The sequence below is a fragment of the Amphibalanus amphitrite genome, unplaced genomic scaffold (assembly GCF_019059575.1).
Source record: "Amphibalanus amphitrite isolate SeventyFive unplaced genomic scaffold, NRLGWU_Aamphi_draft 000543F_arrow, whole genome shotgun sequence".
Classification (NCBI taxonomy): domain Eukaryota; kingdom Metazoa; phylum Arthropoda; class Thecostraca; order Balanomorpha; family Balanidae; genus Amphibalanus; species Amphibalanus amphitrite.
This window is the reverse complement of record NW_024882037.1, coordinates 361,243-387,886: the sequence shown is the minus strand read 5'-3', so window position 1 is coordinate 387,886 and position 26,644 is coordinate 361,243. Positions and strand designations below refer to the sequence as shown.

Below are 26,644 nucleotides of genomic sequence, written 5' to 3'. Positions count from 1 at the left end.
GTGGTCATTACCCGCGATAAGTGGGTTGGATTAATTCATTTTAGCAGTATCCGCCCATTCATTGAGAAGAGGTGCAGGTTACACATGAGGGGTTAAGTAAACGGTTGTAAAGCAAAGGTTCTGTAAACACTTACCCGACACTCACTCGACGTGTTGCCAAAACTCGGGTCGTATTGCCGGCCGCCGACAAGCGCAGTGCAACAGGTGCGGGCATGTTTTGTTCGGCGCCGAGCAGCCGCTGCCACGGGCCACCGGCCGAGTCGGCGGAGGCCGCGCTTTGATCTGGGCGTCGGGGTGACATCAGCCCGAGAGCACCGCCGCCGCGCCCGCCCGGAGTCCATCCGCCCGTCACGGGGAGGGCCGGCCGCCGCGCGCTGACAGCGGAATCCGCGTGTCGCCAATCGGAGGTCGCCGACGGAGTCATTTCACGGACAGCTGTGAGTGACGGCTCCAGGACAGTGGACACGCCGTCTATCGCCAAACTTCAGCGGACCTCTTAACGGCTCATCGCGCTACTTTGTCACACAGTGATAGGGCGATGGGTCCCTCGAGACGTAGTTCAACTAAAGAAAAAAAAAAGATGGGAAAGTAAAGATAAGCCTAATACAGGACTGACGACACATCTCTCGAACTGTTCTTCTAAATAACTGTAAACATTTCTATAAAAAACGATAGCTTGTTTGAAATCGATAAGGGGTTAGTTTGTAGACGCTCGTTTGCCGTATGCCGTTTCAGTGGTGCCCCAGGGTCCGTAGGTCAGCAGCGTCGAGCCGGTGCGCGGGTCGCGCTGTCCTGGAGATTCAGTGACCCTCGGCGCCTGGCTGGCGGAGGAGAGGGTCGCCCCTGCCAGCCACATCTGACCCAGCTGGCCGCCAGCCACCGCCGACAGCCCGTCCAGAGCCCGGCCCCGGACTGACAACTCGCCCAGGGCCGGGGAGGGGAGGGCGCCCGTCCATGGCGGCCCGTCCCGAGTGGCGCAATGCGGAGTGTCAGCCCACTGAGGAGTTAGTGTGTAACGTGTAAGTGGTAATCCCATTGAGTAGTACCCTGTAACTTTTACAACGTTTAAGGACTCTGAGTCGCCCAGACTGGCCACTTACCAGGGTGTGTACTAAGTTGCGCCGTTCGCAGGATCCCGTCCATGGACTAACGCCGTTCGACGCCGTACAACGCACGGTCAGAGACGAGGCAGCGTCACAGCTTACAGGTGTGCCGTTTGAAGCGGTTCGTCTAACTCGAGAAGGGGTCAAATCATCAAGACATAAAAAGTATATTGGCAAGGTCAACATCGTATGGAAGAGTTGATGAGACGTGTGGAAACCATAACACGTAAAAACGTCGAAAATCACAACACTCTTCTCCCAAATGGTTTTGCCCAAACACTCACAAAGAAAACATTCTTCTTCAGGCACTTGGAATGGCTTAGGTTTTATCGTGGTCGGTGGCCGTGAGAGGACATGTCACCCTCAGCAGCATCAAATGGCAACTGCCTTGTGAGCTGATTGGAGCATAAGGCAGTCTTACACAGCCTCCCGGGAATACTTTACCGTCAGAAGTTCATAGCCGGCTGCTGAGCTGGTATTTCGGCCCCGCGTCAAAGAAAACATCAATCTTGAACACCTCACAAACACCGGCAAACCCAGTCCCCGGCAGTAACCCGGTGGTGAGCTCGCAGACCTCCGCATCGGCTGGTCGAGAGATCTTCGCGGCGGGTGTCTCGGAACTCAAATCTGTCTCCCGTCGCCACATAGTTATCTGGGAGGGCGGGTAAGGCGCGCGTGGCATCTGCCCACTATCCTGTCATCTGTCACTGGCCACCCCGCGGCCCGGCTGTCACCGGAGAGATGGATGGCAGTGTACAGTGGCGGTCACACCGCCGCAGGGGACGACACTGCGGGACACGGACTGCAGAGAGAGCCCGGCCAATGAGCGTCCCTCCCCTGCCGTACCGCCCGGGTCTCTCACCGGTCCACTTGACCCGTCAGGAGCTCACAAACGGCGCCCACACACGCCGTCTTCACGAGTCCAACGCGCCCGAGCTGGGCACCACCTGCTGCACGTCCAGGAAGTACGAGTGCGAGAGCGCCGCCTTGGCCGAGACGCGGCGCGCCGGGTCGTATGTGAGCAGCGCGCTCAGCAGGCTCAGCTCGGTCTCGTCCAGGCCCGGCACGGCGCCCGATAGGGGCGCGCGCTCCCAGCGCGGGAACGTCGACTTATAGTCGGGCAGCTGCGAGATGCCCGGCCAGACGCGGTCGTCGGGCGTACCCAGCGTGCGGAAGATGCGGAACAGCTGGTCGATCTCAGAGTCTCCCGGGAACAACGCCCGCTGCGTCAGCTGCAAGGCACCAGGACGAATAGTCATACACGGTCAGTGCGCTCAGAAGCCGGCAGCGGCGATCACACGGTCACGTGTGATCAAAAAGTTGTCACGTATATGTCAATGTCACGTTGCATGTCACAATGAATGAGCTCGAACACTACCTCGACGATCAATATCAGGACCTCGTTTTCTACGTTGAATGATTTATATATTATTATCACGTTACCTATGCGTTAATTTGGTTAAATATATTGGTAATCATCTCACCATCTCGGCGAAGATGCAGCCGATGCTCCAGACGTCGACGGCCACCAGGTAGACCTTGCTGCCGAGCAGGATCTCCGGCGCGCGGTACCACAGCGTCACCACCTCGTGGGTGTAGGTGCGCGCCGGCACGCCGAACGTGCGCGCCAGGCCGAAATCGGCCAGCTTCAGCCGGCCTACCCGAGCACAGGGGCCGTCAGAGGGACTGTTCGTCACAGGTCACCAGTCGTCGGCTGCTACCGGCCATCACCAGATTCGCGAGAACTCGAAACACTGCTTTAAGGTGCGATTGAGACAGACATAAGACTACTAAATGACGTACAGCTAAGAATGAACATCACAAACATGACGATAATGAATGAAGGAAGCACGTAGACACTCATACTAGCACAGTTCGACATATTGTATAACTTGCTTTAGGATATCACCAAATTAAATGTGCGTTATAATGTGGCTGGTCCAACCCTGCACGTCCTCTGTCCCGGTGCGCTGGCCGCCGGTCCGCGACTGACCTGATTTATCGATGAGCAGGTTCTGCGGTTTGAGATCGCGGTGCAGTACGCGGTGCGAGTGGCAGTAGGCGATGCCGCGCATCATCTGCCACAGCAGGCTCTGCCGGCGGACACGGGCGCCGGTCAGCCGACACGGGTGAACACGCGCGGCAGACGCGGACAGGGCAGGGCAGCGGCTGACGCCGAGCCAGCGGCTTACGGCGTTCGACTGCTGCGGGAAACGGCCCGCGCTGCAGGACACAGCCGCAGTTTGAGGAACAGTGCTGTTAGGCCTGCGGGGTGGAGTGGATACTACTGGAGTTGAAAGTCTTTCAGAGACAAAAGCGACATTGTTACTTCAAAGCCACTCTGAAAGAAAAAATCCTTACCTTTACCAAAGGTTTGGAGATGCCTTTCGGCTTGGCCAGATCCATGAACTTGCGGAGATCATGGTTCAGGTACTCGAAGACGAGGTAGAGTTTCATATCACTGTGGACGACATCGAGCAGCTCGACGATGTTGGGGTGTTGGAGTTCCTTCAACAGCGATATCTCGCGGATGGCAGTGCTTGGAACACCTTCACAATCGCTGCAGGCAGAAAAAGACAAATCGTGTTTGGTAAATTTGCACCAAAATGTTCAACAATAGAGCTGTAGAATAACAATCAAGAGCTGCTTACAGCAGCTAGACTGGGGTTATCAAATTTTCAGCTGAAGTGACTTGAAAAGTATAACTTGCTTTCTATCACAACTAGCTAGTTAGATGTGAAACTTTAACCAAAAGCATGCTGAATCATGATCAGATGAAACCGTATTGATCAATAACAGGCACTATTGATAAATAGGAAAATGGAATACTTACACATCCAGACTGATCTTCTTCAGTGCCACTATCTTTCCCGTTTCTTTGTCTCTTGCTTTATATACAATACCATATGTGCCTTCACCAATCTTTTCAATTTTTTGAAATTTTTCCATTGTATCTCACCTGGTATCGTTTTGATTTATATTATAGGTACCAGCCAGTGAATGCAAGTCACAACTTGGCTATAGTCTATGAAACAGGAGGAGTCATATACAAAAACTAGCATACCAACAAGCAAGACTGTAGGACTGGCAGTGCCCTGGCATTACAATGCTGTTCCCAATCTTACTCTCAGTGGTTCTGCAGGCTCCCTATGCTGTTTGTCACCTGTGAAAGGCATAATTATAAGTGAATATAAATGTCTTGGATTATGGGCAAGTAGGTATGCAATGTAAGTCAAGAAGTTTGGGATCAAATAAATCATAATTGTGCTTATGGTAATTCAACTAGAGTTTCCATTACCCTACAATGGTATATAAGATAATGAAACTGAACAACAAAGCTTAATGCAATGAGGTGATTAACAAAAAGACTAAATTACTACCTTATGCCTTTTCAATAAGTTAAATTAACAGATCCTCAGCAGGGTAACAGCAATATGTGACTAGAAACGGGCATGACAAAGCTGAGTGCCTTCCCATCCCACTCAATGCAATTCAGGCAAGAGGCAAACACCAGCAAATGGATCTGAAAAGCATCAATTACCCATTTTGGGGATATGCATCATGCTTGTGCACTTTCGACTGAAAGGATTTATTTTTAATGAGACACTTCAACTCAACACTCAACTGTTATTTTGAATTGTACTTGTTCAACCAATTTGCCAAGCCATCACCTTGGTTTTGTTTGGATTTCACTTTTAAGCATCTACACCTACCTGTGTTTAAATGTGCTCAATGCAAAGCAAATATGACCAATGAAGAAAATGCATAGGTACCTATCCAATCTAGGACTTGCCACTTGATGCAGACTTGATACTTGAATTTGTGAACGCATGGTGCAGTCCAATGCAGCAGCATGAGCCCTAGTAAGTTGGTGTATACTTCAATGATCCACTACCAAATGGCAATAAAAAAGTACCTCCCTTGGTTTCATCTTCCAGGGATCTACCTCTGTAGGTGTTAAGTGTTATATAGGCAAGTGTTTGGCAGGAATTAGATCAGCTCATGTTAGTTCAGGTTAATTTGTAATATGTTCATCCAACAGCATATTTGTTCAATGATTATGTGACCCATTTGCTGCATAGATCCAAACTTCATGGCACTTGGTAATTGGTTAATAATAACATTTTCAAACTTCACCATGGACTTAACCAATAAGAAAATGAGGAATGCCAATAGACTAGCATGTTGACAATTGAAAAACTATGACAAAAGACTTAAGTGTGCACTGAGAATAAGCAATCATTAAAAGCAAAACACAGTTTCATGGTAGGTAGGTACTACCTACCTAGCTACCTAACTGCTAACATGACTCCTTTATCATAGAACAGTTACCATACAAAAAAGGAAATATAATCACACATCAGCATGCATCATAGCTATAACTGGCTGCTGCAACAAACATACATAAATCACTTTGACCATGCATCAATCTCCCAATAAGTACTCATACAATAAATCCTGAAGCAGAATAGTCAATAGAGGCACCAACATTTCTTGGCACAGGGGAATTGAAGCTACAAACACGTAGTCACTGATGGGAGCCAGACTGGCGTTTGATTCATCTGTGATTGAATTGATTGGATTGAATCAAACAAAATTTGTTGAATCAAAAAGGTTTGATTCACTGTCAGAATTGGGATTGTTTGATTCACAAGCCATTACTGAATCAAACGCATTGGGAATCAGGATTGATTGAATAAAAAAATTAATGATTCATGAACTTAAAAAATTGAAATGAACAAACATTGTTCATTATCAACAAACACTAACACTACTGCAATTAGGTACATGACAACAAAAAGAACACAACAAATACAATACTATCCCTAATCCCTGATATTTTGTATATTTTATTTTATTAATTGAATCAAAAAAGAATCATTCAAAAAAAAAAATTGGCTGAATCAAACATGAATCATTCCTTTTATTGATTTTTGATTCTCTGAATCAAAAGGAATCGATTCACCAAATTTTTTGAAGGAGTCAAACGGTGATTGAATCAAACAAAAATCAAATGAATCAATGATTGAATCGATCCAAAAAGGTGAATCAAAAACCAGTCTGGTGGGAGCGCCACAGAGCGCCAGGGCTATTCGAGGCAATGCCCCCTCTGCCTGCATCGCCGGAAATCAACGAAAAGTTGTGATTCTGTAATGCAAGATAAAGATTTAACAACTTTTATCTGAAAGTTTGATTCAATCAGTAGAAAAGTGCAATAGGAATCGAAATTAATTTGGAGGGCTTCTTTTTCGGGTACCTATGCCGGATACCCCCCCCCCCCCAGATTTGGGGTTTCTTGATCTGCCAGTTAGTGGAAAGGTTCGGCATACGCCATCAAACATTAATCTTCGGGTGCCGCGATGACATAAAACCTGAAGCATTGTTCAAAAATTATTAAATCACTCCAAATTGAAGGCAAAACTCCACATGTCATTCAGATCTCATTAAAAACTTCAACTTGCCGCCATGAGAGTTTCTTGAAAATGCGCGCCAGGCGCGCCGAAATCGACGAACTTCAAGTTCCTGTTTTATGTCCGTCAATCTAGTAGCAGATTGATATTTACGAATGTGCTGCTGGCAGTCAGGCTGGCACGGTCCGCCGACATCAAAACAACGGTGCGTAGTATCTAATATCTATGACCGTGCTGGCAGTGGTATTCGGTCTGGCGGAACATTATGCGCCCCTCTGGCAGCGAATTCGCCGAATGTCTTCCACCGGCAGATTCAGAAATTCACCGGCGTCGTAGCAGAATATGCTTCTAACGGCAGCGGATTGCATATTGGGACCGATACCATAATTTGCGCCGTGGAGCACCATATACCTAAAACAAACAATATTCTAAGATCTAGCGATGTTTTGCTATCTGTAGGAATCTTGGCCTTTGCTCGATGTTATAAAACATTTCTTGGAAGGCTTGTTAACGGTTTAAAATGCGACGTTTGACCTGACCTGCAACATCATGGGTTGCACCTAGGTTAATGAAATTTGGCCACATAGTATTTATTTCTAACACCGTTTGAATTTTGAAAATCCCTAGGGGACCTTAACACCCTTCCTACACAGTACACACTCACTAAGGTCCGGGAATTGACCAACGGGGCGCGGGAATCTGCAGCCAAGCAGCGAAGCGCGAAGAAGAGCTGGCAGATTTCTGAATCTGCTGCCAGATTGACGGACATCATCGGTTTCTTTTCCAGCAGGTTGCCAGGTAACTTGCAAATATAATGCAATGAGCTTTTGAGATCAGAGTTTCTGAACAGCCCTATTTGTTCAAATGGTTTATATAGCCTTGGTTCAAATATACGCCGCTCGGTGGAGATTTCCGCGGAAATTCCGGAGATTCCCACGGTGTGGGGGATTGCTGTGATGGGATGGGCGGTGTCTGCAACGAGTAGTTAGGTAAGCTAAGCAGTAAATTTTTAGTGGAAAGGAATGCTTGTAATGGATTAACGCGTTCACATTCGGTCTCACAGTGGTCTGGGCCTGCTCTTCAGTCCACTGTCTTATTTTTAAATGCTCCTTCGGTCTTCCCTCAGAATTTGGTTAAATGCTCCTTTGGCCTTCCCTCATAATTTGGTCGTTATAAGTACCTACCCTACCTTCCTGCCCAATGCACTCACTATACTCTGTTTCCTTCCAAGCTTGCAGCCGAAGTGCCTTGCTCAGCAAGGCTTGCTGAAGGCAGTGCGTGATTTCTGTATATGCATCTCTTACATTCAAAGACGCAAAATATTGAACTGAGGAGCAAAATGCCGAAGGAAATCCGACCGCAAGCTTGCTATGGAACAGAGTATAGTCACTCTTCAATTTAATATGCTACTTGAATTTGTATAGCAATTTTAGGATGTTTTTTCTGTGGTAACTTGTTCATTTAAACACAAAGAGCTTATGCTGTTCCCACCATCCAGTCCCTATATCTTTGATTCAGATCAGGGCAGATGTTTCACCACCACGCTGCCAGCCACTGACAGTGCGTTTCGAGAGCTGACATCATACTTGTGGTAGTGTTGGAGCTATGGGCTTGTCGATGCTTCCATGGAAACCCGAATAGCCATGTGTGCTGTCATCTTAGGTGAAACACCAGCCAGGTGTTACTAGGTCTTACATAAGTAGCTTCACATATGTATGTAGAAATGGGCACACTGCGTTGTTTTGAGGAGTGCCTGGATTTAAACGGAAAATGTATATTTAAAGATTTTCCTTGGATATTTTTACCAATGTCAAGTGTTGAAGGACCAATAGGTACCTAATTGGTGTTATTGAAAGCCTTGTGTGAGTTTGTGTGCCCTGCCCTGTGGGTGTTAACCATCTAATGCTTAGTATTTGTCTGGTCTTGTGATGAAGTTGTAAAAGTAAATGCATAGTTTTAACACAATTATTTTATTTTTTAATACAAACTTGCAGTATTTATATATATATATATATATATATATATATATATATATATATATATATATATATATATTGCTTGATGTGAAATTTGTGTCATTTATGATGTTGCATTTATGTGCTGCATCTGTTCTTCCACAGGTTATTTATTTTTACCTTTTACACATTTCTGCTATTTGCTGGTAATCATACAGAAGAGATAAGAGTTAGGTATTCCTACAAAGCATAATGAAGCTGCTTCTTTTGGCTGTTTTTTGTGCTTTCTTTCAACCTATACATTCAAGTAAGTACCTATGAATTTAGCTTGTTATATTGCATAATTTATATCCAGTGCTTTATATGAAAGCTCATTAAAAGGCCTTCATTCCTGGCTTTATCAAGCAAATGTTGTAAATCTCAGTTTAGTTGGTTAAGTACTCTGTATCTGAATTTGTTTCATATTCCTTCACTTCTTACTAGAAATATATGCATTTTATCCATGCATAGGCACCTTGCAATCTACATCTTCATCTACTCAGCCTTTTATATGTGCGCCTGTCACAGCTTCCTGAGCATTTATGTGTTTGTGTTGTTTTTTTGCAGCATGGTGTGACAATCCTTTGATGGAGGGCTCTGAAATAGTTGCTACATCATCTCTGTCTGGAAAGGAAGCCAAAGAAGCAAGGCTTTTTGGTAAGTACCTTCCTGCCCGTTCATAGATTTTCTAACCTTTTGATAATTATTCATAGATTATTTGTAAATTGTGATGAAATGAAAAACAAAAGGTGATGTTTCTGCACTAACAACCACATTTAAAATCCAGCAATAGTTGGGATTGAGCTGAAATGCCCAATCACAGTGTTTTTCTGGTCTTTTCACACTGCTCGCATTGCTAGACTATTTCCCTTCAACTGGTCAACTGGCTTCTGTGGTGGCGCTGGCTGGGACGCGTGCCTCTTCGTTTCAGAGGGCGCGCTCCCGGCCGGCCGACGTTGACTGCATTTGGTCGGTGCACGTGACAACGCTCTGAGGAGCGGACGACAGACGGACGGGTGGACGGACGGACGGACGGACGGTCGGACGGCGATATGGGCGCTGTGCGCTGGGCGTTCAACGTGGCTGCGTGGGCGCCGGGCCGCGCCGAGTGGTCAGCCGCCATGCGCGCTGTCCAACCGGAGGAGAGGGAGCGCATCGGGCGCTTCCACTTCCGCGGCGACGCGCGCGCCTCGCTGGCCGGTCGGCTGATGCTGCGTCGGCTGCTGAGCCGCCATACCGGGCTGCCGTGGAGCCAGCTGCGGCTGCAGCGCACCGACAAGGGCAAGCCGTTTCTGGCGGCGGCCGGCGGCGGAGACGGCGGTGGCCTCGTGTTCAACGTCTCCCACCAGGGCCGGTTCACGGTGCTGGCCGCCGAGCCGGCCGCCGGCGCGGACGCGGCGCTCGGCTGCGATGTGGCGCGCGCGGTGCGTCGGCCCGGCGCGCCGCCGCCCGCCCAGTTCTTCGCCACGATGCGGCGCCAGTTCACGCCGGCCGAGTGGGCGTTCATTTGCGGCCCGGGCACGGAACGGCAGCAGCTGGCGCGCTTCCATCGCTGCTGGGCGCTCAAGGAGAGCTTCGTCAAGGCCGAGGGTGTCGGCATCGGGTTCAGTCTGCAGCGTGCCAGCTTCACGTGCCGGCCGGCCGAGCTGCCGGCCGCCGGCGCGGTGACCGGCACCGCCCTGCACGTGGACGGCGCGCTGGAGACGCGCTACCGGTTCGAGGAGAGTCGCCTGGACGCCGAGCACGTGGTGGCGGTGGCTGCGCGGGCGGCGGGGTCGGGCGCCGGGCCGCCGCCCTCCTTCGAGCTGCTGACAGCCGACCAGCTGCTGGACAGTGTCGGGTACCTCAGCCCCGAGGACCCGGCCGACTGGGAGCGCTACTTGGCCGCGGAGGAGAGGGACGACGGACTCTGACGGACCGCCCGCCGACAGGATGCTGGAAAGGCAATGGCTTAGAAAACAGATAGTCTCCCGCAGGGACACTTTAACTCAATGTCTAGGGGGTTTTGATATGCTATGGGTTTTTGGAACAATCACAGAAAGGTGCTCAAACCATGTGACAGGACGCAGTAACAGGGTGTTCACTGTTCAGTGAGGACATGAACCTCAGACCTTGGTGGAGAATTCGTCCACTGCGACTCGAAGCTTACTCCACACAGACGCTGCACTGACGGCTGTCCTCTTCTGCGTGGAGCCCGCATCCTGGGTAGTAGGGCGACTGCCCTGTGGGCTGTGTGTTTATGGTGTGTCGATGATCAGGCCTGGGGGCAAAGTGAATCCGCTAAGGCACGATTGTGTGCGGTTGGCATGCTCCTCAGCAGTTGTATCAAGAATGACTCAGTTTACTTTATTGTTATGTAACGGCCAATGATCATTTGTGGTTTGGTTCACTTCTAGTCGGTAATCTCGTTTCCGGACTTCCGGCGGTTACTGACCATGGTGTTAATGTCCAAACCGCGGCAGGAATCATAGAAGGGGGCCTGCCGATGCATCTATGAGTACCTATGGGTATTCCGATCTGAAAATAAATAGTATAGTCAAAATTGTTGAATCGCTTCGTTGTGATACGATTATTCATTCAAATCAGAAGCGACGTATTTGGACTATGTCCATCGTGTATTTAAAGGAAACTGCTGCTCAAGCCTGTCAGGTGGGCTCGCAGACGATCTTCCTCACTATTGCTTACGTAATGTAGGTAAGTTATGGTATCAATCTTTCTATCGTATCGTCAGAGGACAATTTCCTTCTGGAGCGCACGGTCAAACCGCCCTTGTACTCTGCCTTCGCGAAGGAACCGGTTTTTGTTTGAAATCAGACTACACATGCGGCGAGCGTTCGCTAGCTGCTCGCAATCTGAAAGTCAAATGTACAGGTATGCCGGCCAGCCGTGTGAGGATGGAGGCCAGGTCCCCGTGGTCGGAGCGGTAGGCCAGTGCCCTGCCGCCGCCGCCGCCGCCGCCGCCGTCTCGACAGGAACCGACGGACGGAGGTGCGCGGTGGGCCGTCACCGCCGCCCGGCCGGCGCTCGGCGGTACTCTGCCGGGTGACTCAGCACTGACCATATACGGCGCGCCGCCACGCCAGTGATGCCTGCGTCGTTCACCTGTCATTCAAACACTGACGCACGCGCCGCGGGAGACTCATAAGGCCCTGCGCAGGACCGGCCCTAGCGAACTACGTAATGCACATTGGCCTCCGCAGGTACACAGATTCTGCTCGAGTTGGCTCTGCATAATAATGAATACGACTTCGCGCCTTATGGTGAGTTTGCATTGATACTGCTCCTCTTTGGAATTTCTCTTTTATCGGGTCCCATTATTGGCAGAAGGCGATATTTACAGACGAGTGTATAAAAGCAACCAAAGTATGTAAGTCATGATGCGTGAGAAATGCTGAGCATTACAGATCTAGCTGACACTGAGAATATTTTTATTGCAAGAATTTTCTCATTACATAAGCATTTGCATCGCACGTAAACTATGTGGCCGGATCCGCGACTGTGCACTGAAGCCCGCGCAGTTGCATGTTTCCACCGGCCGCGGTCTGGCCGCGGTGAGGCCCGCGAGCGAGCCCCTCGCCCGTACCGTCTCAGCGCCGTGGTCACGGTTGGGGTCTGTCGGTGGGACTGAGGAGATACGGCCGAACGGACTGGCGCTGCGGTCAGCCAGTGGGGAGGGGAGGCGGCTGATCAAAACGGTTGTTGGATCAGAGAGGATGAGGTAGACCACAGCACTGTCTGGTGACTGAACCGACCCGACGGAAGGCAGGGACGAGAGAGGCCTTAGGGGTGCCAGGTGTTGTATCTCATGGAACCATGGTGGATCGTGGCGGGTCATCAACGGTAGAAGGACACTCCGGATCTGGATACAGATCACGTAGATTAGCCCTGCACAAGTCACACTGAACCCCGACTGTTGCAGGCCCCAGGTCACATCATCCACAGCCCAGCGAACACCAGCTCTCGCCGCCGGCACGACAGGTCGCTCGCGTCCGAACGCCGGCTCGAACCGGCTCCCTGCTCCGGTAGACCGGAAACACGTGGCGACAAATTGCCCCGCACCCCACACGCACCGCGGGAGGGGGGTGCTTCGATTGTTGTGCCGGGAGGGTAGAGAGGGGAGAACGAACTGCGTGGGATAGGGGTAGGGGCTGAGAGAGGCTATTACCCGACCAGTGAGTGTCGTATACTGACTGACTGGCTGTGGCGGGGTTATAGACTGTCTGACACTATAATACACTGCGAAATTGACTGACTGACTGACTACATGACCTTCCGTCGAATTGGCTGACCGACTGCGGCTATACCTTACCACGGGACTGATTGGCTGACAGTGTACAGTAGGCCTACAAAATAAGTCCCCGTCGTATGCAGGTCACCAGTGGGCAGTTAGCGCCTGAGCGCTACTCGGGCGCCGCCTGCCCGCATACGGAGAGGACTGATTTTGTAGACCTACTGTACGACTCGTATCATAGCGTTGGATGGATTGACTCGCCGTTCAGTGCCGCACGGGCTGTCCGAACGCGCCGGAAGCACAGCCGTCCGGCAAAGCCGGATGAACCCTTGATATGCCATGCTGAATGAAGAGATCATGGTATAGCTATGGGGATATTGTGCTTCCGCTGAAACTGCGCCGTTTGTCACGCTAGCAGAGTTGTTGGTCGTGATGTGACCGACAACGGCAACAGATCAGCATGTGTTACCGTATGGGCGGCACGGCAGGGCTACGCGGCATGACCGTTCACCGTCGGTTCCAAACGGCCCGCTCCCGGCCCCGTGTACCGCGCTTAACTCACGGTAGTACTGTGCCGCTTCTCAAGATTGCTCCATGAGGCCTTTTATTGCCGGGTTTGGCATTTGATTCTACTTTTCCAACTAGCAGCCCATGTATGTTAATTTCTAGACGATTGACGAATGCCATGCATTTCATGTTAACATGCCTGTCGGGTGAGCTGTAATGTTTGTCTTATGTAACTACCGTTCGTGTCTTGACCAGTCTCAAGTGCTGGCCCGTACTGACCCTTCACTCCCGGTCATGTCTCCCCCAAGGAAACTCGAACTAACTGTCCGCCGTGCCCCCCCCCCCCCCCAGGAGACCGGAAATGACCTTCCGCCCCCGGCCGTATCTCCCCCGGCAGAGCCCCCCCCCCCCCCCGAGACTCGAACTGACCCTCTGCCCCCGGGCCTTGTCTCCCATCAGGCGACAGCGCATGGACGGCGCGTTTCTCCAATGTCGGCCAGAGCATCACGGTCGACCTGGGGGAGGTGTACCGGATCACGCGAGTGGCCACGCAGGGGCGCCGCCACTCGCGCGAGTTCGTGCGCCAGTACAGTCTTCAGTACGGCTTCAACGGCCGGGACTTCATGGACTACCGCGGCCCGCACGGCGGCGCCTGGGTGAGAGAACGGGGGTCGTTTGTTATAGGGGACTTAAGAAATGGATGTCAGGAGTACAGAGCGTCAGGTTTGTTGATTTAGTTGTTCACCTGCCGGGTACTGAACTGCTGACCAGCTGGAGACGGAACGTCCCAGATCTCTGGCAACTCAGCATGTATCGTAGGTAGTGTGTCAGCGGCAGTGCCCAGTCATGTCCGTTATAAAGAAGTATATTCCCGTGCCGATCTACCCCGGCCGACAGTGTGTACCGTGCTGTGTCGTACCGCTGTACCGGTACAGGGGTGGTACCGAGTCACTGCACCGGTGATGGACTGTGCAGAGCTGCTGACGACACTGGCCCAGTCCGCACCATTGACCAGCCTCCCTTCTCAGCGGCGGTAGGCTGCGGCGGGTCCAGGACGGAGCCGCCTCCCGTATGATCGGTGCGTTCAGTTGGTCTCCCACGGCATGCTACTGTCCGTTGGTTCGGTGTTGTCCAGTTCTGGCTGTTTGGCGCAATTCTGTTTATTTTCCAGCTTTTTTTCGCTCAGATCGGTAGACGCCCGGAAACAGCTAGACTGTCTGATGGAGCTAATGTGGTTTGCCCGCAGCTCTTCAGTTTCATGCCAAACTTATTCAGCTAGAGCAAGTAGATGAAGCCGAATGACTGTGCCACATCCCTTGTTCTCATCCAAGCTGAGTGTTTTTGCTTACATAGGCTCACCCTGTGAAACGCTTTGCTAACGTTATTCTACCGATCCAGTCAGCATTTTTTTCCGTCCGCACAGCAGGCTGGTCCGGCCTGCCTCGTCTGTAGTGGGGTGAACTTCGCGTTTTTGTTATTGCTGCGACTTCTCATCGTTTCTTTTTTGTGGTTTATCGAGGATTGCTTGGTTCGCTGCTGAGTGAGCTCGACCTCAGCGCTTGTGTTGTGAGGCTCGTGGGACTGGCGTTGTGATTGTATGCCTTTGGTTCGAGCCAGCGTTGATGGTGTCGTATATGCACGCCGTGCATGCTTTATCGCTAGCCCTGTCCGTCCCACAGCCGTGCGACCCTGTGTCTTCGTCAGTGTGTGTCCCAGCCATGGTTTGCGCTTTTTGTCATTCAATTGACACTTCTTGGAACCTAGCTTTTGATGTTAGTCATAAGTGATGTTTTTTTTTTTTTTTTGAAAATTTGTTTTGCCTCCTCATTTGTGCTAATTGATTACAACTTACTCTTTGCTCATTATGTGTTGCCCCCTTCGGCCCCTGGCGGCTGAACGGTCCGTGCTCCCGCCGCTCGCTGACCGCCGTATCCGCCCCGTCGCGCCGCCGCAGGGGTTCCAAGCCAACACGAACGACAACTCAGTGGTCTCGAACCGGCTCGAGGTGCCCGTGGTGGCCCAGTACATCCGAATACGGCCCACACGCTGGAACGAGCGCATGTCGCTGCGAATGGAACTCTACGGGTGCACGTTCAGTGAGTGATTGCAAAAGATGGGACGAGTCATAATACAGACTACAGAGCCATAATACACGAGTGATTATCAACGTAGGTATTGTGTTTTGCGTCAAGGATTTATGATGGAGCTTGTTGGTGTTGATTTTTTTTCTTCCTTATTGAGTAGTTAAGAAAAAAACTGCCCTATTTCTGCGTCAGTGCAGTCAGTTATCTTCTCCACTGACGTCATTGACCCCACTCCTGCCGCAGCGGCCACCACCATGTACTTCACCGGTGAGGCGTTCGTGGAGAAGGACCTGTCGCGTCATCAGGTGCACTCGTACCGCGACTCGATCCAGTTTCGGTTCCGCACCGACCGCGCTGACGGCGTGCTCATGTACAGCCGCGGCGCGCAGGGGGACCTGTTCGCGGTGCAGCTGGTGCGAGACAAGCTGCTGCTGCTCATCGACCTCGGTACGGACCCGAACCTCGGCCTGGGTGATGGGTGATGATGTTCAGAGGGGCATGTGGGAACTTTAAATTGGGGTATGGGCAGTCTGAGTGTTATTGACCTGGCTTTAGTGACTGACGGCTTATAAGCTAATTAGTGCTTACAGATAGCAGTGTTGATATGTGGTCGAAACTGAGGTTGGATTGAATTGCATTTTAGCCTGTCGCAGGTATTTCAAGTAGTGACCCTGCCGTTCGGTCGTTGTCGATTTTAAGGCTCACTTGGCACTGCCCATGACGATGATTGTGTCCCATCACTGACCTCTGCCCACGTCCAGCGCTGACCTCTGACCCGGTGACCCCCCCCCCCCCCCGGCAGGCTCTGGCCGTCCGACGTCGCTGTCGGTGGGCTCGCTGCTCGACGACCACCTATGGCACGACGTGTCCATTGAGCGCCACGAGCGGGACGTCAGTCTCACCGTGGACCGAGTGCGAGTGACCACGGAGATCAGCGGCGAGTTCCGCCGGCTGGACCTCAACAGCAAGGTGGGTAGATGGACGAGCAGGGCGCTGAGCGGGGAAGGCAAACGGGACGAGCGAGGGGGACGGGTGAGCGGGAGGAGCGCTGTGTTTGGATGGTGTTGTATATTAGAGAATTAGGGGAGAACAGTGCCGTTGAACCTAGTGCATGATACAATATGTGTATGTTCCTAGTGTATGTCTCCGACGTGCTGACTGCGTCCAGAAGCCTATACCGGTCCCGGGTGCTCGATGGGCTGCTGGTGGGGTCGGTACTGGCTGACTCCAGTTGCGTGATTACTGTCAGTTTTGTCTTCATCTCAGAGAGGCGCTTTAATTTATGGTTATCTTTTGCGCCGATCCACCACCACTTGTAAGCTGTTTTTGTTTCTATTATTCAATAAAATTGAAGTGAACTGAACTGACTGGGGCGGCGCTGGTTTCAGTTTTACCTGGGCGGCGTTCCATACATCAAGGACGGTGTTGAGGTCTTCAGCAACTTCACCGGCTGCATCGAAAACTTCTACCTCAACAGCTCCAACTTCATCGCCGAGCTGCGCCAGGGTAACCGGGACGACTTCAGCAGCTATGGAGCTCTGGCCAACTGCCCGGTGAGGAGACTAGCTGTGTCCTCAACTCCCCCTGCTTCACTGCCCGTGCATCACTGCCCCTTGAGTCTCTTACCTACTCAGCTCTGCTCTCGTAAACACTCCCGGGTGCCGATAGACTCTGAAGTTCGACCGCCATAAAATACCTAGCACTCGATTTGTTATGGTCATAGCCTACACTTCTGGCTCTCTGGCTGACCAAGTTTTCCATTGGCTGATTCCTGTCCTGACTCGTTTCTGTGACCCCGACTGACGGTGCCCTCTGCTTCCGGTCGGCAGGCGGTGCACGTGGTGCCGCTCACCTTCCAGGACCGCGGCGCGCACATCAAGGTGGTCGGCAACGAGGGGCAGACGACGCTCAACATCTCCTTCTCGTTCCGCACCTACGAGAGGGACGGCATGCTGGCCTTCCACAACTTCCTCAGCGACGGATACGTCAAGGTAAGCTGCGGCACTGCCGCCATTCAGGGTCTCATAGGCATGGCTTTGGTACATTTCATATCGTTCGCGAGTATCTAGAAATTGACGTTATTTTCTTCGAACTATCGATTGCTAACATTTTATGCACTACAGCTCATAGAGTTGTGTAATGAAGCTCTAGTCAGCACTCAAATGCAGACTAGCAGAACTTGTCTTTATGTGTGTTTGTGTTTGTAACGTCTCTCCAGACAGATTCACTAAGTGACCCTTTGATCGTCTCTGTTCACCGCTCCCACTCTCTAATGCCACCATATCCATTATCCAGCTATAACACCCCCGCCCGTCGCCGCCGTGCAGGTGTACCTGCAGGCGGGCCGGTTCAAGGTGGCCATCATGACCACGGGCATGAAGCAGCCGGTGGTGCTGGACGCGTTCGAGCAGCGCTACAACGACGGCAGCTGGCACGCGGCCATCGTGGCGCTGGCCACCAACCGAGCCACCACCATCCTGGACGGCTACCCGACCGAGACGCGACGACTCATGAAGTTCACCACCGGCTTCGAGTACCTGTTCGGAGGTCAGTGGATGCCCGGGAGACGTGGTGCGAGTATTAACCACCACTTAGAGTACACTGTTGGTACTGAGTGGTGGATAATATCGCCATATTGGATGAGAGGTGTGAAGTGTGGTAGCTTTTTGTGTCGTACATATATCCATAATTCGATTTATCTTATCCCGGTCGTTTACTCGATATTTGTTCTGTGTATCTAACGTATTCAACTGGGATATGCGTGCTTATTTAATATGCGTTTGTATGTGTGTTGTACAGGCGGTCTGCCCGGCTCGGAGAACCCCGGCTTCCTGGGCTGCATCAGGAGCATATCTGCCGGCGGTAACGAGCACAGTCCACTACAGCTAGGACCACAGGTAACCAGCACAGCCCACTACAGCTGGGACCACAGGTAACCAGCACAGTCCACTACAGTTGGGACCACAGGTAACCAGCGCAGTCCACTGCAGCTGGGACCACAGGTAACCAGCGCAGCCTCCAAAGCTGGGGCGACAGCTAAACAGTACAGCCCCTAAAGCTCCTGCGCAGCCTGTGTGGGCGATGCGTCCTGTTGCACGTTACAGAATAGGGCAAGGCTAGTCTTCTCGAATATGCGACGCTACTGAACGTTTTTCTTGAGTCTAAAACGGTCAGGACAATCTGAACGGTCTTCTGAAATCCGCAATAAGATTTTGCTCTTATTTTAACGCCGCCCCTACAGCACATCAAACCGTGCGTCCTGCCCCGTGCTGTACTCTCTAGCCGCCCGCTGACGCCCTGTTCTCCCGCCCCCACGGCCCAGAACATGGTGAAGTCGGAGTTCATTCTGATCGACGCGTGCGACATGGAGGACCGATGTAACCCGAACCCATGCGAGCACGGCGGCCTGTGCACTCAGACCTCTCAGGAGTTTGTGTGTGACTGCAGCGGCACGGGCTACACGGGCGCCGTCTGCCATGCCGGTGGGTGAGGGGCTCCGACGGAGGGAGAGGGAGAGAAACTTGCGGGTAGAGGGTGAAAAGTTCGTCATTGTGATGACTGTCGTATATGATTAGTGATCATGAACAAGAGATAGGGCCGATGCCCGATTTCATGCATGAATTAGTTAGTGCTTGGAAAAGTACTGACGATGACCTGAGATATTTCAAGCAGAAGCTACGCCAAGCTCGGTCGGGCTAACCGTTGGAAATTACGCAAGTGATGGTTAACTATTAACAGCAAACGGGCCCCTGCGTTTGTCGTGTCGCCCTTTTATTTAACTTTGACCTGACCGTCGCCCTCGGTGCCCCACTAACCCACTATTCCTCCGGCAGCGACCAACCCGCTGTCGTGCGCCCAGTACTTCATGCACAACCGGGGCTCGCGGCGCGCGCGGGTGGCCATTGACGTGGACGGCTCGGGCCCGCTGGCCGCCTTCCCGGTCAGCTGTGTGCTGACGCCAGAGGGACAGGTGGAGACACACCTCGACCACGATGCGCTCGGCGACCAGATCGTGGACGGCTTCGACCGGCGCGGCAGCTACGTGCGAAACATCGACTACGACGCCGACATGCGCCAGGTCGGTGATGGGCTGCACTGCACGTGGAGCGATGAGGGATTGGTGGGGGAGTTAAGTCTGTGTGTGATGGTAGTAAAAGGTGAGAGCTATTTAGTGGTCTCTTGACAAGCTACTTTCGTTGGTTACATTTAGTTATAGCTGTCTGTTGTCAGGAGCTGTTGCCCATAAGCTGCCTTCGTTAGCAGCAGCTCTCCGGAGTCCGGTGACATTATATCTCCCCACTCCGGCAGATTGACCGTCTGATCAACGGCTCGCTGAGCTGTCGTCAGCAGCTATTTTACGCGTGCTACAACGCGCGCCTGTTCAACTCGCCCGTGCGACTAGACGAGCCGTTCGAGCCGTACTCGTGGTGGGTGTCGCGCAACAATGAGATGATGGACTACTGGGGCGGCTCTCAGCCCGGCAGCAGAAAGTGCGCCTGCGGCATACAGGGCACCTGCATCGACCGCGCCAAGGACTGCAACTGCGATGCCGGTCAGTGGTGGGATAACAGAGTTCGGAAATGGATGATGAGCATGAGCTTAAGTATGACCGTTGTGATGTTTTTTATCGGTTTACAAGATTTGTAGTGAGACAAACGTAGTGTTTGTATATCTGGCTGTTCACTGTTCAGGCTGCGAACCTCCGTTGACGGGACCGGTGGCCGGCCCGTCTGACAGTGACCCCTCTCTCACTCTGCAGGTGTGGCGGAGACGGCAGACGGCGGCGACCTGATGTTCAAGGAGGACCTGCCCGTCAGACGGGTGCACTTTGGCGACACGGGCGCGCCGGGCGACTCGCGCAGAGGCACCTACCGGGTCGGCTCGCTGGTCTGCGAGGGAGATGGTACGTGACCGGGCGCGGCGGGGTGATTTTCAGCTCGCATCCTGAGCCTCTAGCGGAGTCTACAGCAACTGGGTATCAGAGTCCTGTGTGTATTAAATCCGTTTTGTATTCTACGCTGGTCGTGTGTGGACGAGCGATGTGTCTGTGACAGGTAATTGTCTGACTGCCATGTACTGTGACGGGTAATTGTCTGACCGCCCCGTACCCTGCCGTCCACAGCTGTGTTTGACAACACGGTCACGTTCCGGCTCTCGGACGCCACCATCGACCTGCCGCCCATCGAGATGGGCTACAGCGGCGACATCTTCTTCGAGTTCCGCACCACCAAGGAGTCGGGCACCTTCCTGCACGTCGAGGGACCCGAGGACTTCCTCAAGGTCTCCATCGTCGGTGAGATTATCTTCCGCACACGATCAGTGTCCAGGTTTACAAAATAGTATTATCGGATGATATTCCATCTTTTATTTTTCGTTCACTTTTCTTCTTCGAACATCTCATTGAATAGTAATACCCAATTTGTGTAGGCATTATAAATTTGCCCGATTGATAGTCGATCGTCTCGTGTTCAAGCTTCCGTGACCTCGGTAAGCCCTTTGCACCAGTTGTCGCCCATAACAAGCTGACCGACCGGTCTGTCCCCCTCAGGCGATAATTCGATCCAGCTGGAGTACCGGGTGCCTCTGTTGACCCCTGTTGACCCTGTATCTGCCCCTCAGGCGGTAATTCGATCCAGCTGGAGTACCGGGTGGGCTCGATCCCGCTCAGCGTCACGGTCGAGGTCAGCAGTCGGCTCAACGACGACCGCTGGCACTCTGTGTTTGTCGAGCGGAACCGTAAACAGGCGCGCGTGCTGCTCGATAACTCGCTGCACAAGCACACCGATGAGCCTGAGGGACCCGTGCGGCCGATCAAACTCACCTCCAAACTGATCGTCGGTAGGTGATGAATCTGCTGGCCAAGTGGGTCTGGGGAGTGGAAATTGGTGACCTGATATGAGCAGCTGTCAGTAGGGTGATTTATTGATGTTTGTCATTTAAAAAGCTGTAACGTAGTTAGCTGTGTGATTCACTATTGCAGGTGGCTCTCACTCACGTGCAGCGTCATGTTTTATCGAAGAAAGAATATGTTTTTGTATATCCTCTGGCTTTCTCCGGAATATGTGCCTTCTCAGTTTGGCCAGATCAACTCCAGTAACATGCTCTGCTCATCAGCTGACACCAAGCTCCCTTCCCCGTCGCTCGGCAGGCGCTAACACCAAGTACTCGAACGGCTTCGTGGGCTGCATGCGCGCCCTGATGGTGAATGGCCGGCTGCAGAACCTGAAGTACCTGGCCGAGCGGGGTGTGTGGTCGAGTGCGCGCCACGGCAGTGTGTACCGCGGCCCGCTGTACGGCGTCTCGGTCGGCTGTCAGGGCAAGTGCGCCAGCTCCCCGTGTCTGAACAACGGCACCTGCATCGAGGGCTACTCGGACTACGAGTGCAACTGCCGCTGGACGGCCTTCAAGGGGCCCATCTGCGCCGACGGTACGTGACTGAGAGGTGGAACGCGGTGGGGTGGGGAGGGAAGGTGGGGAATGAGAGGACAGATCGACGGCGCGTAACAGTATAAATGGTATAATTCATGGTATTTGCTGTTACTGACTTCACTGACAAGTGACAACTGTGGTGTGTTGCGTCTAGGACTGTATCGGTGAGCCGCATGGGGCGAGTGCCGTTTCTGATGTTTCTTTCAATTCCTAAATCATTAACGCCGGTACTAAGCGCCTATGCCGCCATTTATTCCCCTGAACATCCATGTGAACCTATACGACTCAAATGCGCATCTGACACGCACAACCTGTACTTTTTCACACCACCCGTCCATCGCCGTTTCCAGAGATCGGCGTGAGCATGACGCGCAGCTACATGATCAAATACGAGCTGGAGGGTAGCTACAAGTCCACCATCGCCGAGAACATCCGGGTCGGCTTCACCACCACCAGTCCGTCGGGCTTCCTGATGGGCCTCATCTCCAGCGTCACACAGGAGTTCATGACCATCATGATTTCCAACAGTGGTGAGTGGCACAGCAGGATGGGCGGGGAGAGGGTCGACGAGGTGGCACAGGGTGTTCTTTTTTATGTGTCGCGCATGGATTTTCAGATCGGTAAGTGACCTAGAAGCCCAATGTGAAACTTGTTCATTGTTCAAGTTATTATGGGTGATTGAATACTCGGGATAAGTGTTTGTTAAGTAACGTGCTGTGATAAATTCGACCACCGAATATATCGAAAAATGGATTTCATTTTGTGTTCACAGACACCTTGGATTCAATTAGCCACTTTTCGTTTCATTCCGCCGCCGTGATTTTCACTATAGCCGCCATCTTCATTATAATTATCAATCACTACCCCTGTCACTGTGGCCGGCAGGAAGCCTCCGCGTGGTGTTCGACTTTGGCTTCGAGCGGCGCGACGTGGTGTACCCAGAACGCATCTTCAACGAGGGCCAGTTCCACGACGTGCGCGTGCGCCGACTGAACGGCGGCTCCACGCTCGAGATACAGGTGAGGACCCGGGGGTGGGCGTGGATGTCTCAGCACAGCCGCTGAGTGGCTCTGGGTGTTCGGGACGGACGGCTGGAGTGTGAGGTGATCGTGGTGTTTTGCTGATGATGGGGAGAGCCCATATGTAGCGGGGTTCGTTATGCATTTGCAGTTGTATGGAGGCTGCAACTCAAAAGCTTCAACGATCAAGTTTGTTTTGATTGCATCCTGAGAGGACAGCGGTCGATCATGTTACTTATTTAATAACCTATTTTATTGGTACTACTCTGGTACTAGAATGTAAAACCCTGTGGCTCGAGATGCACAGAGGACATGCGTGACCTGACCTGACCTGTCGCCAGGTGGACGACTACCCAGCCTACCAGGAGACGTTCAACGTCAACCCATCTGCCGACGTCCAGTTCAACAACATCCAGTACCTGTACATCGGCAAAAACGAGTCGATGCAGGAGGGCTTCGTCGGGTGCATAAGTCGCGTCGAGTTTGACGACATATACCCGCTGAAGCTTATGTTCCAGGAGAACCGGCCTTCCAACATCAACGGCAGCTCGCGTAAGTGGTGTCCGTTGGAGAACCGGCCGCCGGTCTGGGCTAGAAGGGTATCCTGGTCACGGGTGGCGGTTCCTGCGGCCAGTAGCCGCCTCTGTCAGCCTCCAGAGGAAGGAGCTATGTGGGGCCCCTCAGAAGGACCTGTTGTGTATTCATGTTTTTCGTTCGTGGATGCTGCGGTGCCACCACCACCCTTTCATTCATCGATTCATTCATTGATGAAGCGTCTCTCTGTACCTTGCCTGACCAGTGTGTGACGTCCACAGCCAAGATCCACGAAGACTACTGCGGTATCGAGCCGGTGCGTCACCCAGAGGAGGAGCAGGAGCAGCGGCCGCCGCCCGAGGTCGACGAGGACATCGTCAGCTCGCTCTACAACGACATCAACTTCGCCGTGCTAGGAGGTGAGCAGCGACGCGGGAGGACGACTGGTCGACAGTGTGCGTCGCTGTAGGGTGAAAACGAAAGTTTCAATCTGAGTCTAACTGTCCTAATATGTTATGAAAGTAGCTTGTGATGGGAGCTATAAAGTCTTCGAGGGTGTGCTGTGTGATTTTCTCCCGGCTGTTCGTCGCCGCTGTCGGACGCTGTAGATGGCGCTGTGTGGGCCGCAGTTTCCATCTGTCGTTCGGAGTGGTCTCATTGGGGTTGGGATATGTGTGGTGGGTAAGAACAAGGCTCCGTTTGTTTGATGATAATCCTGCACCACCCTGGCGCTGACGGTGATCCCAGATACTCAGGTACCGACATGTCAGCTGTGTATGGCTTGTCGCACATTGTACCAGCCCGCTCAGTCCCCCTGTTGTGAGATCATCACTCCCTCACCGCGATAGCTCTCTGTGTGTTCGTCCTCAGTCGGGCAGGGGTACTGCTTACCCGCATAGTGCGATACGGGCTTACTTCTTGCAAGGTGTCTGGTGCGTTGAGCGTGGATGAGTCGCTGAACGATCATTCAGCGGTGTGGCGAATTCCGCTCTGGCGCATACCGTAAGCGTCTATGGTGACCTCTGTTCTCCATCAGTCGACCTTGTTGCGGTCGATTGGGACGGGGCGAGTTTGTTGGTCGCCTTTTTTAGCTACACTTGGTGAATCAGCTAGACGTGCGGATGTGTTTTGCTCTAGGTCGTGTCCGATGTTCAGCGACGCCGGATGTGGTCGCTTCAGGTCGACAGACTTCTTCATACCGAAGAAAGAACTTGTATTCACCGGTACACAGAGATTTTTGCTCTGTCTTACCTTGATTAGCCTCAGTTGAGATAAGCAGGTCGATATTTTCACGTAGCCGTCTCAACCTGTGAGCCTGCGGCTAAATTGCGCTGACATAAGATTACCTGCCCCGAAGGTATGTTGGCGCTGCTGCTGCTGCTGGTGCTGACTGGTGCTCACGCTCTGTTCCCCGCAGGTATTCTGGCGGCACTGCTGCTGCTGGCGCTGACTGGTGCTCACGCTCTGTTCCCCGCAGGTATTCTGGCGGCACTGCTGCTGCTGGCGCTCCTCATCACTATCATGGTGGTGCGACGACTCTCCCGGCGCAAGGGCGACTACATGACCCGCGAGGACGCCGGCGCCAGCGACGCAGAGGACGCGGACGAGGCCGTCACGCAGGGGGAGACGGGCGCCCAGGTGCAGAAGATGCGCGAGTTCTTTATCTGAGCTGACCGCGGAGTGGCCAGTGCCGGCCGTCTGAACTGAGAGGACGGCCTCGAGGGGTACGCTGGACAGTGCGGTACGAGCTCCGGGCCGCGGCTGTGTAATGGATGGACTCCAGAGACACTGGACTGTGTTGTGAGCGTTTCCGAGCCGCGGCGGTGTGGGGCTGGGCCCTATGGTCGCGGCTGTGTTGGTCCGTCCGTGGTGACCTGCCGCCTCGTCAGTCAGTCGGCGGGTCGGGGCCGGCCCGGTCGGCCGCCGGCGCTCTCCGCCCCGCCCCGCCCGGCGCCGGCCGCCGTTTTTGCGCCGCTGGCCGCGCCTCTGGGGAGCCGGCCGGCGGCGCCGAGTCATTGCAGCGCATCGGCCGCGATCGGCGCGGCGCTGCGCCGTTTTTGCCGCCGTCGCTGAGTGCGTTCCGGACGGGCCGCGCGCGGCGTGGCCTTTTTACGGCCGGCCAGCGGGAGATGGGCCGGAGCCGCCCGTGTCTGCTGCTGCCGCCGGTGGGCGGTCGCTGTGCTTCTACTGGGCACTTGGCCTGTGTACTGGCCGGACGTGGGCATGACGTATAAGAGGCTCGTTTTAGGTCGCGCTGGTTGATGTGTGTCTTGTATGAGTGACAAGATTGTAAGGTACCGTAAAGTGGGGCTATTTGAGACAGTGGGGCTATTTGAGACAGTATTTAAAATCGCTATAAAATGAAGATCGTTGGAATTTTGTGTGATATTTTTGCTCAGGGAGGTGTGGAATCGAGCAGTAAATCGCCTGAGCAAAAATTAAGCATAAATTTCAAACGGTTTTTACTTTATAACAATTTTAAATACTGTCTCAAATAGCCCCACTGTCTCAAATAGCCCCACCTTACGGTAATCGATAAGTCCGTCCAGTCATACTTCCATGTATGTACCGGAAGTTTACGAGTCCGTCCTGTTGTGGGGGACCTGCTTAGCGGCCCAGCTGTGCCGGTGTTCTTTGTCGGATTTGAAGACTGTGCATGTCATGTTGTTTGCGTTGAGGCGATGATCGCCCGTTATACGTATCGAGTCGACGGTCACATCATACCTTTTACTCGGGTGCCTCCCATGATCGTACAATTGTACATAACTACATCGATCAAAATGACTTCTCGCTCCTATATTTTGTATAAGATCATGTTTTCAGGTGGTTTTCTGCAATGTCTGCTGTTGTTGATCGTATGTCTACTCGCATTACCTTGTGATGTGCTGTTGTGACCCCGGGCTCTGTCCCCGGGAGCTGCTTCATTAGCCCGCCCGCGGTCGGACGGGTGGCTTTGTCCCTTGTTTGACTGTTCAGCCTTTCTCTGCGGGCGTCGGTGGCGAGTAACGTCTCAGTGTATTGCAGCCACTAACCCCTCGCTCCCTCCCCTCGCCGGGCGTAGCGGCGACCCCGCTCGCCGAGGGCGTGCACCCTCCCTGGGACGGGCTTTGAACCGCTCCCAGCCCAGGATCGCGCCCGGCCGGCCCCACAGTCATCGTCATATCATTGGTTGGCGCTTCCGTGTTGGCTTGTGGAAAATACACCGATGTGCTACACTTTGCTCCCCGCGGTATTTGTGCGTCAATGAGCGTCATGTCAACTAGGCTCCGGTGTTAGCTGACGTGTTGGGTGTCGGGGCTCGGGTGTGGCGTGTCGGTGTCAGGTGACTGAAC

General features: G+C 52.8%; 2 protein-coding genes across 3 annotated transcripts; one reads left to right on the top strand and one right to left on the bottom strand.

Moving 5' to 3' along the window:
- Positions 1 to 1,257: 1,257 nt before the first annotated feature.
- LOC122393587 (cyclin-dependent kinase 2-like) lies at positions 1,258 to 6,559 on the bottom strand. Of its 2 annotated transcripts, none has more exons than XM_043389770.1 (6): positions 6,531 to 6,559; positions 3,937 to 4,266; positions 3,465 to 3,663; positions 3,097 to 3,196; positions 2,588 to 2,760; positions 1,258 to 2,335 (listed from the first exon to the last, which is right to left on the bottom strand). In XM_043389770.1, exons 2-6 carry the CDS (start codon positions 4,050 to 4,052, stop codon positions 2,018 to 2,020), a joined length of 906 nt encoding a protein of 301 aa, XP_043245705.1. In that variant the 5' UTR covers positions 4,053 to 4,266; positions 6,531 to 6,559; the 3' UTR covers positions 1,258 to 2,017. The 2 variants fall into 2 exon arrangements, with proteins under 2 accessions (XP_043245705.1, XP_043245706.1); XM_043389771.1 differs by lacking the exon at positions 6,531 to 6,559 and having other exon boundaries at positions 3,937 to 4,128; positions 4,229 to 4,266.
- An 832-nt stretch (positions 6,560 to 7,391) lies between these two features.
- Positions 7,392 to 25,661, top strand: LOC122393586 (neurexin-4-like). Its single transcript, XM_043389769.1, has 23 exons — positions 7,392 to 7,503; positions 8,635 to 8,776; positions 9,076 to 9,165; positions 13,706 to 13,902; positions 15,201 to 15,342; positions 15,574 to 15,777; positions 16,133 to 16,299; positions 16,719 to 16,883; positions 17,160 to 17,321; positions 17,658 to 17,877; positions 18,130 to 18,227; positions 18,653 to 18,812; positions 19,164 to 19,408; positions 19,639 to 19,882; positions 20,090 to 20,233; positions 20,453 to 20,623; positions 20,950 to 21,168; positions 21,479 to 21,757; positions 22,110 to 22,289; positions 22,645 to 22,778; positions 23,120 to 23,330; positions 23,594 to 23,731; positions 24,790 to 25,661. Exons 2-23 carry the CDS (start codon positions 8,722 to 8,724, stop codon positions 24,978 to 24,980), a joined length of 3,816 nt encoding a protein of 1,271 aa, XP_043245704.1. The 5' UTR covers positions 7,392 to 7,503; positions 8,635 to 8,721; the 3' UTR covers positions 24,981 to 25,661.
- Positions 25,662 to 26,644: the final 983 nt, after the last annotated feature.